Source organism: Psittacula echo (genome assembly GCF_963264785.1).
Source record: "Psittacula echo genome assembly, chromosome: 23".
Classification (NCBI taxonomy): Eukaryota; Metazoa; Chordata; class Aves; order Psittaciformes; family Psittacidae; genus Psittacula; species Psittacula echo.
The window spans coordinates 25700-43868 of NC_137748.1; the positions used below are offsets into that span (position 1 = coordinate 25700).

General features: G+C 52.2%; 1 protein-coding gene across 1 annotated transcript; it reads right to left on the reverse strand.

Annotated features, from left to right (window-relative positions):
• Positions 1-13929: 13929 nt before the first annotated feature.
• LOC308229501 (reprimo-like protein) lies at positions 13930-14951 on the reverse strand (the record flags this gene model as incomplete). Its single annotated transcript, XM_080633554.1, has 1 exon — positions 13930-14951. The coding sequence occupies one exon, from the start codon at positions 14949-14951 to the stop codon at positions 14616-14618; it is 336 nt and encodes a 111-aa protein (XP_080489680.1). The 3' UTR covers positions 13930-14615.
• Positions 14952-18169: the final 3218 nt, after the last annotated feature.

Genomic DNA, 18169 nt, shown 5'->3' on the forward strand with positions numbered 1-18169 from the left:
GGGAACGTGTGAGGGTGGTTGCTGGATGAGAGCCCACCCTCATTCTTCAGTGGAAGCCACCCATTGAGCCATTCCTTTCACTTGCCCCGAGCTGCAGAGCACCAGCAGCAGCAGAAGAAAGAGGTTTTATGTTGGTGCACCCAGGACTCCTGCAGATGTCCAGGAAAAGAGAGAAGTCTCTGCTAGATGAAAACACCAGTCCTTTCCTGCCTGGGCACTCTAATGGAAGTGCCAGGCATGGCTAGAGAAAACAAGCACCTTTTACCCTGGAAAGCAGGCTGGGAGCCTCCTACATTGGCCACAGATTTCCCAGTCTTTCACCAGGCTTCTTCCCTGCACATGGAAAGGCATCAACACACAGCCCTCCAGGACACCCCTGGCTCTGGGGGCTCCCATGCTTGCAGGTTATGGTGCTTTTCCCCAAAATCTCATGTTATCTATAGGAAACGTGCAAGAATTGTTCTGAGAAGAGCTGACATTCCCAAACACGTCTTGGCTAGCAACAGTTTGAATCGCAGGGTTCCTTCCTGCTCTTTGTTTCCCAGACCGCGTGGGCCAGTGTTTAATGCACAATCTGGATTGATCACTGGTTTCTCTTGATGCATGAAATATCCCAGACGATAAAATAAAAGGAGAAGGATGTGGGGTGAGGGGGAGGGCTCCTGCCTGTTGGCAGCAGGTTTTAATTTGGGTTTGGCAGATGAGGGGAGTTATTCATGGAAATCTCATCCCAAAATAACACTGAGCCTGCCCTGCGCCAGCCAAGAACTTCTCTCTTCTTCCCTGCCATGGGGCTGAGCAGCACGCAGGGGTGACAACGGGCACGCTGGGTCACACCAATGGGCACTTGCCACGGTGGCTGCCTTGCAGGCAGTGCTGGCTCTTGAGTGAGGTGAGTTCCAAGGCAGAGATACATGATCTGGCTCTGTGCAAGCTCCTTCACCAGGGGCAGGTCCTGCAGTGTGCAGAAGCACTGTTGTGTGTTCCTTTTGTGCCTGCTGATTTCTCATGTCCTTTGAATTCCACCTTTCTGGTCCCTGATGAGTGAAGAACGAGCGGTGTTTGCTTCCTGGTCACTGCCTGAAGATCTCACACACCTCAGCCTGGCACTGAACTCTCTTCCAGCTGAAGGTTTCTGCCTTAGTCCATCTCTGTTGAGGAGCTCTTCCACACTTCTGATCTTTGATTCCTTCTAATTGTGTTCAAAGCTGCAACACAGACACTGCATCGCTCCCACATCCCTCCTTGCTCTGCCATGGGAGAGAAGGGCTGGAACTACAACGTTCATCTGATAGCCAAGCCAGAGCATCTCCTATGGATCATGGGCCCAATCCGTACTACAGAAAGGATGATTCACACACAGGACAGTGGCTGCTTGTGCCCAACAAAACCTGTGACAGCCCAGAAGCATCAGATCATCACTATCCATCATATGCTCTTGGGAAGCCCCAATACATGGGGACCATCTTACACCCTTTCTGCCTGTCTCTGTTGCAAGGAGTCCTATGTTGATGGAGGACTCATTGATGCCATGGATGGAGCTCATTGATGGAGCTGCTGGCTCACAGTATCTTCATCCCAAACGCAGTTTGTCAGACCTCTGGTTCAAGTGTAACTTCTCTGGAGCCATTCACAGGGAAACAGGCATGGGAAGAGCGTAGCGTGTATTGCTGCCACCAAAGATCTTGGCTATTTGTTTCCTTGTAATGGTGCAAACAGGGAGAAAGTCTGATAAAGTCTGGAGACTGATGGGAATGGAGTAAACACGCAGGATCAGACCCAGGTCTGTAGCACAGTAAATGCTGTACTGCAGTACTTAGAATCATAGAATAGTTAGGGCTGGAAAGGACCATGAGATCATCAATACTTGTACAGAAGCTTGTAAAGAAGCTGAGCACCGCTGGTGTTATAGATGGGGAAACTAAAGGCACAGTGCCTGTGTGAAATCACTGTTATCATCAGCCCAGAGCCAGGTAGAAATGACCAGGCACAGCTTGGCCTCAGCCCTTGCTCGCTGACAGGAGGGACTGGCCTGGTGCCTGGCTCTTACAACATGTAGTAACCCCCCTGGGGCCAGGCGGGTGCATTAGACCAGTGAGCAGCATGGCCTCAAGGTTCTTTTCTGCTGCCAATGCTACTTCTATGGGGAATGAAGCCAGGTCGTGGGCTGGCATCGCTCTTATGCACACCAACACGTGCCTTCCTGCATAGCAGAATAATGGCCAGGGCCTTCCAGGGAGGTCTGTTCTGCCACTTGGCTCTGCCCAGCCCCTGTGTCTCCCACCTTGTCTTATTCCTAAGCCCTGGATGACCACGGAGTGGCACAGGGTGATGACAAGGGCAGGATGTGTTTGATCATGAGTGTGCTGCTCTTCAGCCTTACAGCATTCCTGTTCCCCACCACATTTCCATGTCTGTGGCACCGAGTGCCAGCGTCCACCAAGGAGGACAGGGAGGGCCCCATTCTGGCTCCATGCAGCAGCAGGAAGGATTCTAGCACTGTAAATAGCAATTCATTTTGGTTTCAGTGCTCCTGCTGCAGGGAAGGGCTGGGTCTGGGTGTGTGGTTGCAGACCAGCTCCTCTCTGCCTCTCCCTACCTTGTGCTTCTTTGCATGATGCTCCTGTCATCACTTGTAGTCTCCTGGTCCTCAGGGTGAAAGGGCTGGAAGTGCAGAGTCCCATAGGGCTCCAAGCTCACAGTGGAAATAAGTCTGGTTCATAACTCTGTCACTAAGTGTGGCACTGATTTCTCATCAGCCTCTTTGAATTCAGTTTCCCTGTCTTGGGAAGAGAGGCTCTGGCTGCCTTAAGCACCAGTGATCCCACTGCTCAGTGCCAGGTCCTTGAATTCAGGGACATTCTTCCTCCAGGGAGACAGGAGAACCATTGCTGAGCTGAGTCCCTGTGTCTGTCCACCTCTTCTTGTCTCTCTGTCTGCTGCCAAGGCAGAGGAGTGTGAGATCTCCTAGTGGAAAAACAGAGGGAGAAAAGGGATACTTGCCAAGTGAAACAAGGCAGGAGCAGGAGGCAGATAGATGCTGTGCCAAGCAGAGATGTCAGTCACTCCTTCCTCACCAGGCAGGCTGCGAAAGGAGATTGCCCAGGTTTCCCTGTGTGCAGCCAGCTCTGGGTCTTTAAGAAGAGATCCCTATTATTGATCCCAAGCTTTCCTGGCTCCTCAGGGCAGAAGAAAGCAGACTGGGCCAGCATTCACTGCAGGCAGGTTGTAAGGAGTGTTCAGCGGCTCTGCAAATCAAACACTTCATCTCAAGCACCGATCCACTTCCAATGCCATCACTGGGAGGAGAAAGGCTTGATATAGGTCACAAAACATGAGAGATGGAGGAGAAACATGCGTGAGGTGGCCAACACCTTGCTCCAAGCTCCTGCTGTCTGCTCAGCCCTGGTGCCAGCCGTGTGCTGGCAGCACACACCATCTCCACACACCGCCTCCAGCGCAGGAGACAGCAGAGGAGGAAACACGGAGGTGACATAAAAAACAGCACTTGCTTTCTTGGCCATCTGTCACCGCGTCGCAGTCGCCTTCCCAAACACATCCCAGCTCAGCGCTGGCTGGGAAAAACAGGGAGTTATTTTGGTTCATCAGCATCCAGCAGGAGCAGGACCGAAGATCCCACGTAGTGAAGCAGGCAGCATTGAGACCGCTGGGATAGGACACAGCACCCATGCACCCTGAGCCCCTAGTGGGGTTCAATCACTGCAGGAGTGTTCACCTGCACCTTTGCTGTTCCATGTAAAGTATCTCCAGGGCAGGGCTCTTCCTTCATGCGATCTTCATGATGGAGAGTAGCTTTGTCTGGATTCAGCTGCGATGCTGAGGCTGTGATCAGGGAGATGCAGGCCACTGCCAGATGGAGCTTCCCACGTTCCCACTTGTCTCCAGTACAATGGCACTGGCAGCAAACGGATCCACATTGTAAGGGCAGGGAGCTGAGGACAAAAATCCCTGATCTGCCTCACTGATGGGCACAGGATGGAAGGAGGGAGCCCCCTTCTCTGGTAGGCTGCAATTCAGGTGGTGTAAGCATGCAATCAGTGCAGGACCTGATTTAGCTAAGCAGGGCTTACTCCAAGCCTGTTCTCAGCAGGCAAAGCTGTGATGTGCTCGGGGCCTCTTCCAACCCCAGCCCAGCACAACTGGCTCCCTGTGTGCTTGACTATAGCAGCCGTGCCAGAGCTCTCTGGCCTGCAGGAGATGTTTTCCTCCAGCCCTGCTCTGTGCACACTTCCCCAACTGGCTTCTCACTGTCCAAAGGCAGGAGGCAGAGTCCCCAAAGCAGACACAGTGAAGGCTGGCAGAGATTTGACACATTTCATAAGGAGCATTAATAGCACAGAACTGGAGGCTGCTCTGTTGGAGTGCATTGGCTCCTTCCAAATTCTGTTCTCAGGCAATTTACTACCCAGCTGAAATCATTCCTTGGTCAAAAAGACAGGCAGCTCTTTCACACTGAGCTCGAGGCTTCAGGAGGCAATAACTTGCCAGAGCCCACACAGAGAAAACCATGACAAGAATGGCCCTAGGATATTTGGAAGTGGAAGCATTTACTTGGAGTAGTCTGGATTCACAGGGAGACCGCCCCAGCTGGGCAAAGGATGAAGGAATATGGGGTTGGACATGGGAGAGGGGTGAAAGAGGAGGTGAAGCATTTTGACATGGGCAAAGTGGCAAGGGCCAGTTCTAGTCCCATTGCACTAAATGGAGAGTAAAATAAGGGAGAAAAAGGCAGAGAAATAGAGCTGGCGTGTCGCAGCTGGACTAAGGCAAAGCGAGCCAGGGTTTATCACGAGATCCTCATGTTTTGTCTCTTTCTGTTTATTTCCCAAGCTCCAAAATTACCCCTCAGCAGGAAAGCAGTGCCACACACTCCCACCAGCTCTGCACTGTGATCCAGATTCAAAGCAGGAGTAAAAAATCCCAGCTCCACTGCAGTGATTTACACTGAAGACTTGATGCAGAGTAAGGGAGCAACAGGTCCCACATCAGGTGCTTTGGGCAAAGCGTTTCTTACTGTTGCAGGTAGCAGGGTCGGTGACATCCCACCTGTGCTTCCCAAAAGTGCCTCATCCCACCCTGAAAAGCAAGGGAGATGCTGCACAAGGTCTGTTTGGTAGCTTGGATGCGTAACACCTTTGCAGACAGCCCACACTGGGAGGAGAGGTGTGAGTAATGCAAGAAGAGAGCCCAGTAAAGCAGAGGAATGGTGCTGGAATGCGATGGGGTTCACTAGGAACCAGTGCAGAGGTTGCAAACCTGCATTGATCATCAGCACTGCGCGCTGTGGATGGGGGACAATGAGCTATCCAGGAAAGGTCCTGGAGCCTTAGTGGAGAAGGCTGAGAGAGTTCTGAAGTTGGGGTTTGGGGAGCTCACCTCTCACGATGTGCCAGCCTTGTAGCAGAACACGGTTCCTGTTGGTTGTGCCAGCAGTGCGGCCTGGGAACTGCATGGGGAACCAGAGAAGGAACTGAGCAATGTGGAAACCTAGGTTTAGTGTTAGTTTACTCTGTGTTTTATACAGGTTCTATGATCTGGTCCACAGCAGGACTCCCTTATGTGTGAGGTGGGGAGGCATGAAGAGACAGAAAGGATGCAAAGGGTGCTCTAAGTTGTAGCTGCCGCAAGTTTTAGCACAGGAAAGCACAGTCCTAAACGATCTCCTCCTCCAGAAATGGCTCTAACTGCAAGGCTCAGCTGGGCATTCCCACTATAACAAAGAGGGGAAGGCTGATGCTGAGCTTTGGCATGGCTGCTCTTCCATTTCTTCTTTGCACACACCCCTGCCCATGAGGAGGGAGCTCTAAAACAGGACTTTGGCCCCAGCACATCCAAATGGCCAGCTGTGTTCCTTTGTGCTCTGTTGCCAGATCTTGTTCCCTTCTGTCTGTTAAAGGGTAACCTGATGTATACCTTGCAGAGAATAACAGAGCTGTTAGTCATGCTGAAGCCCTGCAGGCTTCAGGCCAGAGCCATTTAAAGGAACTGTGACAAATTCCTAAGCAGCCGAGGTTCTTACTAACTTCTCTTTCCATTCAGCCTTCCCTGCTCTACCTAAAGCTAAAAAGAAGGAGCTGGGTTTGTTTTGGCCCATCTCTAGTGCAAAGTGCTTTGAAACCAGCACCTCAGACACAAGAGGATACAAGCGGGCAGAGCCATAGTTTGAACCTCAAAGCAAAAGAAATATCCCGAGAGATACAGCCCAGATGGGAAAAAGCCTCAGACTTCAGGAATGGTGTCAGCTCTCTGATTCCATGAATGTGGTTGGTACCTCCCTTCTGCAGCCCTTGCCCACCCCAGGGATTATTGCATTTGTGTCCAAGGAGATGATGAACAGTCAGCACTGAGGGAAATGTGTGTGTCATTTTTCATCCTCCCCATGACTTATTTCCCCAGGCACTTGATGAAGTTCATAATGAACTGCAGCCACCTGGCACGCAGCACGCTGCCGAGCAGCAACAAAGAAGAGAAGCTGGAGCCAAAGATGCACAGTAAGTCCAGTGTTTTTCTAGCCTTGGCCCTTCAAGTGCTGCAATGAAAAGAACATGTTTGTTTCTACCTGTGCTACCTCTCTGAACCAACCCCGGCCACTGGGAAACTGCCACCTGCACCAAGTGTCTGCTCCATGAAACAGGGATGTGGAGCACACAGCATCCTGTTTCCTGAAGGTCCTCAGCCAGAATGATTGCTTCACTTTGCCTTGTCACATTCATGGTGGAGACATTGAGTTGTGCTCAGGTAGAAGGGAGCTCCAGTACAGCCAGAGGCTACTGTATCTGCAGGAGGATGATCAGGGCACTGGAGCACCTCCCGTATGAAGACAGGCTGAGAACATTGGGGCTGTTCAGCCTGGAGAAGAGAAGCTGCGTGGAGACCTCAGAGCAGCTTCCAGTATCTGAAGGGGGGCTACAAGGATGCTGGGGAGGGACTCTTCATCAGGGACTGCAGTGATAGGACAAGGGGTGATGGGTTCAGACTGAAACAGGGGAAGTTTAGATTGGATATAAGGAAGAAATTCTTTACTGTGAGGGTGCTGAGGCACTGGAATGGGTTGCCCAGGGAGGTTGTGAATGCTCCATCCTTGGCAGTGTTCAAGGCCAGGTTGGACAGAGCCTTGGGTGCCATGGTTTAGTGTGAGGTGTCCCTGCCCATGGCAGGGGGGTTGGAACTGGATGATCTTAAGGTCCTTTCCAACCCAAACCATTCTATGACTCTATGATCTATGGTTTCCTACCAGAAAGCATTGCTAAGGCACATCTAGGAGTGTCACTGCCAAACCCAACTTGTACCCTAGATGTTTCTATCAGCCCAGGGCAGCCCTGATCATGAAACAGAGCTTCTGGAAACCCACCAGTATGAGCAGCAGAGACAGGAGTAGGGGCAACCAGCACCATTGATTCAGCACTGATCAAACACAGCCAGTCTTTGAGGCTAGCCAAATGCTCGCATGCTGTGATCATGATGGAGGCAAGTTGTCCTTTTGTTCTATTGTCCTTTCCAGCTCTGGCATGCTGCTAACGGTCCAGGGTAGGTCCTGTCACACCAGGATTGTGTGAAGTTTGGTGTCCCACTGCCTCCCTGCTTTGTGAAGTGTGGGATGAAGAACAAAAGAGCCTTGCTGTGTACATGGACCACTAAACCACCCTTATTGCAGCCAAGGGGGGCTTAGGCTTGTAAACATCTCTCTGGAGATGATGAACTGGGCCCTGTATAGTGTCACGGGCCAGTGGGTTGTAGTGTTCAGTCTGCAGGCTGGTCCTTGTGCAGTGCTGTAGCAGCTGGCACAGCACACATCACGCTGGATCCTGTCTGCACTGGGAATTCATTGCAACCAATTAGTCAGGTTTTCAATTATCTGCGAGAAGGAACTCAGCTAATTCCAGCCTAATTACATTTTCCCTGCTTTTTCAGCTGTCTCCTCCTATTAAACCTGCATTTTGGGACTCTGCGGCAAGAGGGGAGCACTCACAGCTGCACAGAAACCTGCAAGAGGTGGTCACTTGTGGGGCCTGCTAGAAAGGATGGCTCTGGATTTGACCTCACCTGCGTGAAAGCTTGAGCCATGCCAGGGCAGAGAGCCAGCACCCAGCACACGGAGAGGGAACAGTGCCCTGAGCTTGCTTTCGTGCACACCGTGTTTTTCTCTGCACAAGCATCCGTCCTCCCACCCGCACTTGTGTACCAGCCTCAACCAGTACCAACAGGCACACTAAGAGGACAAAACTGGCTCCTAAATGAGGAAAGCAGAGTTGTGCAGCTCTGCAGTTCCAGCCCATCCTCCAGTTTCTCCTGCTTTTTCTTGGTTATTAAGATCTCTGCTTCCACTGTCACATCCACACTTCAAATGTCTCATGTCCTCACAATATTGGACCCTTTAAGAACTGGAACATCATAGGATGGATGGACCTTGTATGCTTTTCTCCTAGACTCATGCACAGCAAACCCAGGCCTCCACTTTGAAGTCAGCGGTGACCTGCAGCAAACATTGGCACACAGAGCTGGCTCTCAGCTTCCCTCACTACCTTTGTAATTAAAAGGACGTTTTTGCTTTGTTGGCGATGACCTGCCTTAAATTAACGATGTGAAAATGTCATCCACGCTAATGAGCTGCTGGGAAGGATGAGAGAGCCAAAGAGGTGCAAAGGCAGCTCCGAAGCTGGACTCCTGTTACACAACCTGAAATACATGGAGGTGAGTAGTGTCTGTCAAATCAGAGACAGTCACTTTAGTTACATGCCTTTGAGCATTGCCAGTGCCCCCACCACTTTCCAGCACATTGACGGTGATACCATCACGGCTCTGCCAAACCCTCTTGGTTTGTTGGCAATGTTCTGATTTCCTCTTCACTGAATTTTCCATACCCATCTGCTAATGGAATAAACAAGACCAAGGAATTGCCTGTCTCTCAAATCAGAGGAGCTCAACCATGACCAACCTGCAGGCTTGGCTCAGTCATCTTAATGGAGGAACGTGAAGATGCATCCAACACCAAGGAACGGGCAGTTGTCAAGGCTGCTGAGGGTGTTTTGTGCTTCCCTGTGTTCCAAAGATGTATTTTCCAGGACTAAACCTGAGGGTTTCAAATCCCTCATTCATGTTTGAGAAAGCTGGATTCAGAAAGCCAAACAACTGCTCTGAGGACATCTACATTTGCATGTGAATCCATCAGATGTAATGAGATGCTCACCCTGCACAGCCAGCTCAGGCCAAAGAAGTGTCCTTGAATGCACTGTGATCTTTTCACTTGGCACTGTTGGGGTCAGGTTGCTGGCATGTGTCTGAACCATACCAAGAACCATTCTCACACGCCATCAGCCAAGTTCCAGTGCCCAGGAATATTCCTGGCCCTGATCATTTTCCGAGTACAGATGGAGCTGTAAGATCCATGGTTTACACGAACTGCTCACTCAATCCCATAACAGCTCTGATTTGGCAAGGAGCAAAAGGGACAATCTACATTTCTTTGGAAGGGAGGAGCTTTCTGTGCCCTGGGTTTTGCAGTGGGTGCCAAGTGCTCTGCACACCTCAGTAGGCAGCAAGTCCTGTGCCAGGCCAGCAGGTCCAGGCAGTCTTAAGCATGGAGCCAGGGCAGGATGGGAGAGCTGAGGAATTCCTGGCCAAAATGCCAGCAGCAGCTATGGCAGCAAAGCAGCTGGAAAGACACAGACACTGGGAAACATTCCCCTTTCAAACAGAGAAACTGGTAGGCAAAGCCTCCAAAGCTGTGAGGCAGTGCTGGCTCTTGAATTCTTGTCATCACTTGGTCTCAGCTCTCCCTTGAGTACCTGACTCCAATGGCATCAACTTGTCCCTCTGTGGCAGAGCTAATGGACTACAGAGGCTTTATCTAGAGGCTAATGGCTCTCACACAGCCAATACAACAGAACCACGCTGAGCAGCAGTGGGGATTTATCAAGTGATGTTCCTGAGTAATTGCACTGTGTATTTCAAGCTATCTCTCTGCTAAGTGAACCCTTTTGTGCACTGCCTCTGGTTCCTTAATAGAAGGTGGGCTCACAGGGCTGCTGCTTTAACCAGCACTGAATTAAAACTCAATATAAGGATCAGCTGGACAAACCTGACACATTTGCTGGAAGGGATGACTTGGAGGGGAGATGGAAGTGGCTTTGTGCCCACTGATGGGAGGGCAGGAGGGAGACACAGGAGATTTCCAGTCTTGCCTGATGGTGCCCTTTCAGTTCAGGGACACCTTGCCAGAGCTCCAGAATCTGTGCTTTCTTCTTAGGTCTGTCATGTGGCTTTAGGAAAAGTGGTCTGTTACTTCCTTTCCAGCCCTCAAAGTGCCTGCCTCATCTTGGAGACCAGCTTTGGGACCTGCATCACTTCGGACTCAGGTAACTGTAGGCAGGCTTCAAACTGGGATCACAGCATCCCTCTGCGGGCTCGGCTGGGATGAAGGCTTGTCCATGACTGCCCTCTTGTACGTACACACTTGGAGACATGGATGTGTCCTTCCCATTAGCCAGCTAACGGGAAGCTAATGGCACACCCCATGCCACAGGCAGTGCCAGAGCATCCCAGACCCACAATGAGGGGAGTCCAGCCCCTCACCCCCATCAGCACTCGGTGTTGGACCAGTGGAGATCCACTCCATCCATCCCCTGCGCTTTCCAGAGGAACATGGGTCTGGAACAACGTGGTTCCCTCCACCTACCAATTGAACAAGCCCAGAGCTGCCAGACAAGAGACAGGGAACTGCTACTTATCTGGTTTTGTTTTATTTCACTTCTTCTTGATTTTTTTGGGCTCTCAGAAGTGTGTTGAGGCTGGATTGAGGTTACAACCTGGGTAATGCCTCCCTGCCTAAAAAAAACAGGCTGTTGCCATGGCAACCTGACTCCGTGCTTCATTACCATGGCAATTCTCAGGAATTATTAAATACTCTGTGTGTTTGGTGCAGGTGCTCCGGTACATCTGGTGCCAGGCTCAGGTTGGGATCCTCGGTCTCCCCTAATCTGTCTGTCTGTCTGTCTTGGCTTGTTTAACTCTTTCATTGTCTGCCCTTAGGAATAAGAAATCCCAGATGGAACAAAATCACTGCAAGTGGGGACCAGCCCAGTGATTGGGAAGGTCCAGTGCTGGGTGCTCTTGGTTGGGGTCAAGAAGCAGTTCCCTGTTACTAGGATAACTTGACTGATCGCCCACTGCCTCAAATCATGATTGCTTCCAGAGGAGGGCTGCAGATTAGATGGACCAGTGTGGCATTCCCACAGGATTGCATTGGTGTCTGCTGTTCCACTGCTAGGTGATGAGTTTAAACGACACTCAATGCTGGTCCTCACTCTGCCATTGATGTGGTGATCCACCTAAGCTTATCCTTTCTTTCCCTGTCTCTCTGCTGTACTTTAGAGCCAGCAGTGTCTATAGGCAGAACCCATAGGCCTTTGACCTATAGACCTATAGGACCTATAGAGAACCTACAGACCTTTGAAGGTCCCTTCCAACCCAAACCATTCTAGGATTCAGTGTCTCTCAGTCATACGTGTGCAGCTCCTGGCACCCCAGTGACGTTCTGGAACTAAACCAGCTACAAGCAACAATTCAAAGAACCTGAATCAAAATAACATGAAACCAGTCTTGTCCAAAAAAAACCTGCTTAAATCTTCTTGGGAGCCAGAACCCACTTGGAGCTTCAGCTAAATGAGGAGGTGTGAGCTGAAAACACACAGCTATTTGTGGGGAAAGGCAGCAGAAAGAGCCATTATGGTCTGCTTCCCTTACACAAGCCCTAGAGGAACCACCTCATCCTCTGGGGCAGGGCAGCTGGGTTTGCAGGGTCTGAGATGCGGGCAGCATCGTGGTGCCCTCAGCACCTTCCATTAGGAGTGACCTGCACTGGTCATTGCTCTCAGTAGGGTAATTGGCCTTTTATTGGGAATCTGAGAGGATGAGGACTTGTGTGCAAGTGTCTTAAACCCACTGAGAGCAAGATAGAAGCCTGGTAACCCCATGGGGACACATAGCGTGTAGTAGGGTAGATATGGATGGTGCCCACCAACTGCTTCACTCTGCAGACCCTTCTCTGTTGGTCCACACAACCCAGTGATGTAGACATAGCCCTTACGACCATGGAAGAGACACAGCCTGAGCAGAGAATGAATAAGCCAATGTAAAGTGGGGCTTTTGCCCCAGGAGGCCATGGGGAAAGTCTTCCCTGTCCTAATTGACTCCTGAGCAAGCTCCATCCATCTCAGCAGGAGCTCAGGGCATTACATTGCTCCTCCACCTCGTGTCAAAGTGACCCTACCATGGATGACTTCCTCCCTTGCTCTGGAAGGCTCCACAGCACAAAAGGGACAAAGACCCCCACATCCCACTCCTGGATATGGTCTCTAAGGACACTTGATGTCTTGGTGGCTATGTGGGATTGCAAAGCCATGTTTCCCCATGGGGCAACCCCTGGCAAAGCAAAGGTAGTTGGAGACAGCTGGGATAATTCGACCTGCTTCTCCACTGCTGCAGGTCAGATTTAATGTGGTTTTGATACTTTCTTTGCATTAGCAATGTTTCCTGTGCCTAGCTTGTATTGCTGACACGGGAAGGTTTCTTCCATCATCTCTGAGTTCTCTCTTGTGCCGGGACCATGTCTGGTGGATGGACGGCAAGAGGGACCAAATGCTTAAAGCAGAAACTGGATGGGTACATCTGGGCTGTTCTCTGACAGCACAGCAACCTGAAGATGCAGTCACATCTACATTCAAATACACTCTGAAGTGTTTGCAGAGCTGGGTGGGCCATCGTATGCATTAAGATGCTCTGTATCTCACCCTGATGGTGTGACCAGGCTGTGCTCCCACAGTGTTTGTCCTCATATACAAAGAGATCAACGGTCATAACACCCCCTTGAGCAGCACGGACCAAAATCCCCTTCCATGCTGCTGTGTGAGCCGCTATTACATGTGTTGGTTGGGCAGCAAACCCTCCGTGCTGAGAAGGCTGCTCAGGTATGCAGACCTCATAGAAATCAGAGCCCTGCAGTTTCACTGGCACCAATGGGACATTTAAGAGCTTTGAATCCCAAATCCTGGTCCTGCTGCCACATTGTCCTTGTGCTTTCAAGGCGTTACAGACAACAGGTTAGTGGCAGCAACCAGTGGCAGCGCTGCACTAGTGCTGCTCTGCATCGGGTTACCAGCACCCTGTGGGAACCTTTGAGAAGGTGCTCAGCAAATATTGATCAATGACAAAGCATCCTTTAGTGTTGTTCATCCTGGGAAAGGAGAGAGCTGCTCTTTCCATCCCAAGAGATCAGCTCATCAGCTCCTCCAGCATCCAGGATTGCTTTCCCACTACAGAAGTGGACCCAGCAGGAATATTGTTGGTGCAACAAAACTCCAATGATTTCCATCTCACACCCACAGCCACAGCCGTAAATCCATCACGGAACAAAGGTCAGGAGTCCTCCTCCTCTCTCATCATTCAGTTTTGGCAGCTCATCAGGATCAGAAGAGCTGGAGGTTTGCACTTGGAGGCTGCAGTTTGCTTTGCAAGAGGTGCTCAATGCATCTTTATGAAGCTCTGCTTCAGTGCAGGGATTTAACACAAGCCTGAAACACCCAGTTCCTGACAAATTGATTTGCAAGTGGCAACTGATACTTGCCTGTGAGAAATGTGGTTTCTGCTTTAAAGGAATACCTCTGATTAGAGCTCTAGTGGAAGGTGAGGTGATGCTACCTGCAGCCAGGGGCAAAACACCTGAACCCTGCACACACACGAACCAAATGAAGACAACACAAAATTAATTTCAAACAGGTTCTTTTTGATTCCTGAATGTTCACCAGCTTCCAGAAAGACTACAAAAAACCTCAGGGACTGTAACAATAGAACACTTGAGAAAAGGCTGTTGCGTACAAAACCGAGCATGCTTTTGTTTGGGGGTTGGAGTGGGTTCTTTTCTTCCTCCGGCAGAGTGCAAAAGAAGAAAGGACCACTTCATTTAACAGGATAGCTCAGGAAAATAAGGACGAACATGCTTTCCCTACGACAAAACTCTACCAGAAGATGCATGCTTGAGGTCCCACATAGAAACAGACCGGCACATTTTGGAGCGTGCAGACTTTGTTGGCCAGCCCACACAGCACTTCCCTTCCCCTGCCCCATGGTCCAAGCCGCGGTCCATGCCATGCACGTTCCTTTCCCTTCACTTTGCTCTTTCGGGTTTCTTTTTGTAATAATTTCCCTTTTTTTTTTTTTTTTTTTTTGCCTTTTTTTTTTTTTTTTGTTGTTGTTCTTTTTTTCTTAGCCCTAAATCCCAGGTAGCAGTATCCAAGGTAACAGCAGAAAAGAGTCCAGATCTGCACGGTAGCACTGTTTCTGCAAGTTTCATGCAAAACTTAAGCCATTTCTGCATGCAACACAATGCTGCTCATTTATTGTGCTTCAGACAACTCTGGGGGGATTTCCCCAGTCACCAGGACAGTTTGTTGACTGGGAAGCACGGGTTGGCTTGCCCATCGACACAGACATATTAAAAGACCCCTGTCTCCCCCTTTTCCGCTCCCCCCAAACACATGGGAATGTGCATCTCGGCACCAGGTCCATAGAGTTCACTTGCCTACAAAAGCCCGGTGGCTTTAGTAAAGTCCCATGATTGCAGCTCCCACATCCTTGGAAGGTCTCCGGTCCTTCACCAGGAAGTTAATCATGCTCTCGGACTTGATGAGCAAGTTGCAGCCCAAAAAGAAGATGCCGAACATGACAGTCAAGGAGAGGACGCAGAGGACCGCGATCTGCACCACCCGCGTGATGTAAAGGCTCCTCTCATCAGGTGCCAGCACCGAAGAGCCGCCGCCGGTCGCCAGCACCGAGCTGGTCCCATTGCAGCAGGCCATGAGCATCCCCAAGCCCTGGGTCCTGTTGGGGTAAGCTCCCTGCTCTAGGAGAGTCTGGTTGAAAAAGGATCCATTCATGATCCCAAATCTCCAGGGAAGGCAAGAGGAGAAGCCTGCTGTCCCCCTGCCCGCCCTCACACGCCAGGGCTCCGAGCCACCTCCTGCCTTTCTCCTCACAACAGCCCGGATGGATGGGATGCTTCCTCGAGGCTGTGAGCAGGTGGGAAGCCAATTCCTGCAGGCGAGGGTCAGCTCACTCCCGGATCCCTCCTGGCACAGGCAGCGTTAGCACAAGCCCCCAGACAAGCAGAGAGATAGAGAGAGAAAAGGCAAAGGGGGCAGAGGGGAGAGGGATGCAGCCGAGGGTTGCTCCATGCCTCCTGCCCTCACGCTGCCCCCAAGCACAGGGCACCCCCTTTGCACCGGTTCCCCCCAAGAGGGAGAGCTGATTCCTGACGGCTGGAAGCTCCACAAATGCAAGTTCCAAGCTAAAGTCTTCCCCGTGTTCAAAGGGAAAACCAGCAACTCCACCCCCTTCCAGCCTCCCCCCAGGACCGCCTTCCTCCCCCTGCACGCTCACCCAGGCTGCCCACCCCTTCCCCACCCTGTGCACCCCCTCTCTGCCCTGCCCCGGGGGCCAGCACCCACCCCTTGTGCCACCCCAAGGTGGGGAATGACCCCTAAGGACCTGTGCAGCAGCACCCAACTCAGCGTCCTTCCCACCCCCCTGACCTGCTCCCGAGAGCATCCCACATGGTCGTGGTCCTCCTGGATGCTGGCAGGTCCCCTGTCCCCCTCTGTGAAGGCTCGCATGAGACTCAGGTCAGCGCTGCTCTCCCGATCCCTGCCTGCTGCTCTATGCCACCCACTCATGCTTAGAGCAGCGCTGGCCCAATCCAGCCACGTCCACCCCCAGCTCTGCTCGGTGATGCCTGTCCTGTGCCTCCAGATGAGGGCTGGATCCATCCCCCTCTCTGCATCTCTATCTTCCTCTGGCTGGGGGTTTCCTCCCCAAGCATCTTTGTCTCCTGCTTCCCCCTCTCCTGCTCCTTCAGCCTCGTCAAAGGGAGCACTGCAGTGCTGCACCCGGATCCCTGCACCCCATCCCTGCCTCGTCCCCAGCTCTGGGTCCCACAGCAGCACCACTGCTGCACTCAGGGCTAGAGCATCACAGACCCCCTCGCTCAGGCCCCTCAGCCCCACTGAAACAATGCCAGGGGAGGGTCAATCACTGCTCTGCTCTCTGTGTCTGCATAAGCTCCCCAAAGGGACACTCCGACTCGGGGTGTCCAACTGTGTCTGGCTCAGTCCTCACCCTGCCTGTCCCATGGCACTGCTGTGTCACCGCTTATAGGTGACACAATGGGCTTTGCCTATTGGTATCTGCCTGGAAAACGTGTCTGGATGGCACAGAAGAGCAGATCACCTCCGAGCCATGATGTGAGGACCTGATTTACCTCTGTACATCCTGGCTTTCTTGGCCCAGCCCTGGAGGGGATTTTAATGACCCTAAAATGAGGATTGATGAACTGCAGCAAAGGCAGGAGCATGAGGCTGGCTGAGGATGGAGGGGAGCATCGCAGAGAGAGTGTTGACTGATCTTCCTTTCAGCCAGCTTGGACCCGTGCCCTGTTGCGCTGCTGTGACTTTAGGGCCTCAAAACCTGTTTGGTTTGGGGTTTACTTGTTGCTTTCTTTGCACTTGGAGTCCCCTTCCCTGCAGGGCTGCCCGCTCTATGAGGGCAGTTTGCAGCAGAACTGCGTGCAGGAAGGAGGTGGAAAGCCCTGATGGAGCAAGAGCATCTGCTCGCGTTTGGCCTGAGGGCCAGGAAAAGTCCCAACGGGAAACCAGAGCATCCCTGGCCGGGTGGGAGCTCCTCTCCCGCTCGCTCGCAGACTGAAGGAGTTTCTGCTCCCTCTGGTGGCTCCAGCTCCAGCCTCTTCCCACTCTCCAGAGCATGGATCCGGCTGCTGCACTCATCCATCACTCCTGGGCCAGAGCATGCGGTGATGCTGTGTATGCCTTTGCAGCATTGCTGGTGTGGGCAAGCAGCTACAGGGCAGGATGGGCCCCTTAGTGAAGAGGACCAGCGAGATGGATGGCAGGGAGGACTCGTGGGGGGTGCTGAGCCAAGCAGGCAGGGCTCTCACGTTTCTCTCTAGAATCTTGACCAAATTCATCAACTCATCCCACGAAGCATAAGAAAAGCAGGAATTGGGATGCACTAAAAGTGGCCAATGGGATCTGCAGTGGGAGACGGCTCCGGGGTCTCAGAGGAGGCCACGGAGATGCTGCGAGGGCTGGAGAAGCTCTGCTCTGGAGCCAGGCCTCAGCCTGGAGAAGAGAAAGCTTCTTAAGGGGAGACCTTAGAGCAGCTCCAGTGCCTAAAGGGGCTGCAGGAAACCTGGAGAGGGGCTTGGGACAAGGGCCTGTAGGGACAGGCCAAGGGGAATGGCTTTAACCTGCCCGAGGGGAGACTGAGATGAGCTCTTAGGCAGAAGCTCTTCCCTGTGAGGGTGCTGAGGCGCTGGCACAGGGTGCCCAGAGAAGCTGTGGCTGCCCCATCCCTGGCAGTGTTCAAGGCCAGGTTGGACACAGGGGCTTGGAGCAAGCTGCTCCAGTGGAAGGTGTCCCTGCCCGTGGCAAGGGGTTGGAACTGGATGAGCTGTAAGGCCCTTCCCGACCCAAACCAGGCTGGGATTCTATGAGCAGGGCACGACCAAGAGCCCCTCAGAAAGGTCTGGGGTTTGTGTTGATGTCCCAGCCAAGGCGCGGCACTTTTGGACGCTGCAGGAGGGTCGATGGGCTTCTCCTTGTCCTCTTTACCAAATCCCCATCAACAAGCCTTTGGGATGCAGTTGGACCAGGTGGAAAACGATCCCCCGCAGCCGCGGGAGGGCAGCAGCTCCCGTCCGGACAATGGGAGTGAGTGGAGAAGGAAAGAGGCATCAAAACAACTTTTAAAGCCGAATCCCCAGCTCCTGAGGCTGAGTCCCCAGCTCTGTCTCACCCTCCCAGGCACCATCCCCTCTCGTAGGGGGGGGAATGTGGGGCTGTGGTTCTCATACAGCACCCTCACATCACGTCCAGCATCATCAGGCACACACACCAGCTCGGTTTCTGACGCCTGAGGCTCCTGTGTGTTGGATCATCTTGCCCCAGGGTTGGGTCATTACTGTCCCCAACCCAATGTATGGTGGGAGCATCCTTGGGCTCCAGAGAAACAGCCCTTCTCTCCTATTTGCATCCCAGCCCGTACCTCGAGTGCCTCAGTTTCTCCACCTCCGAGTTAAACA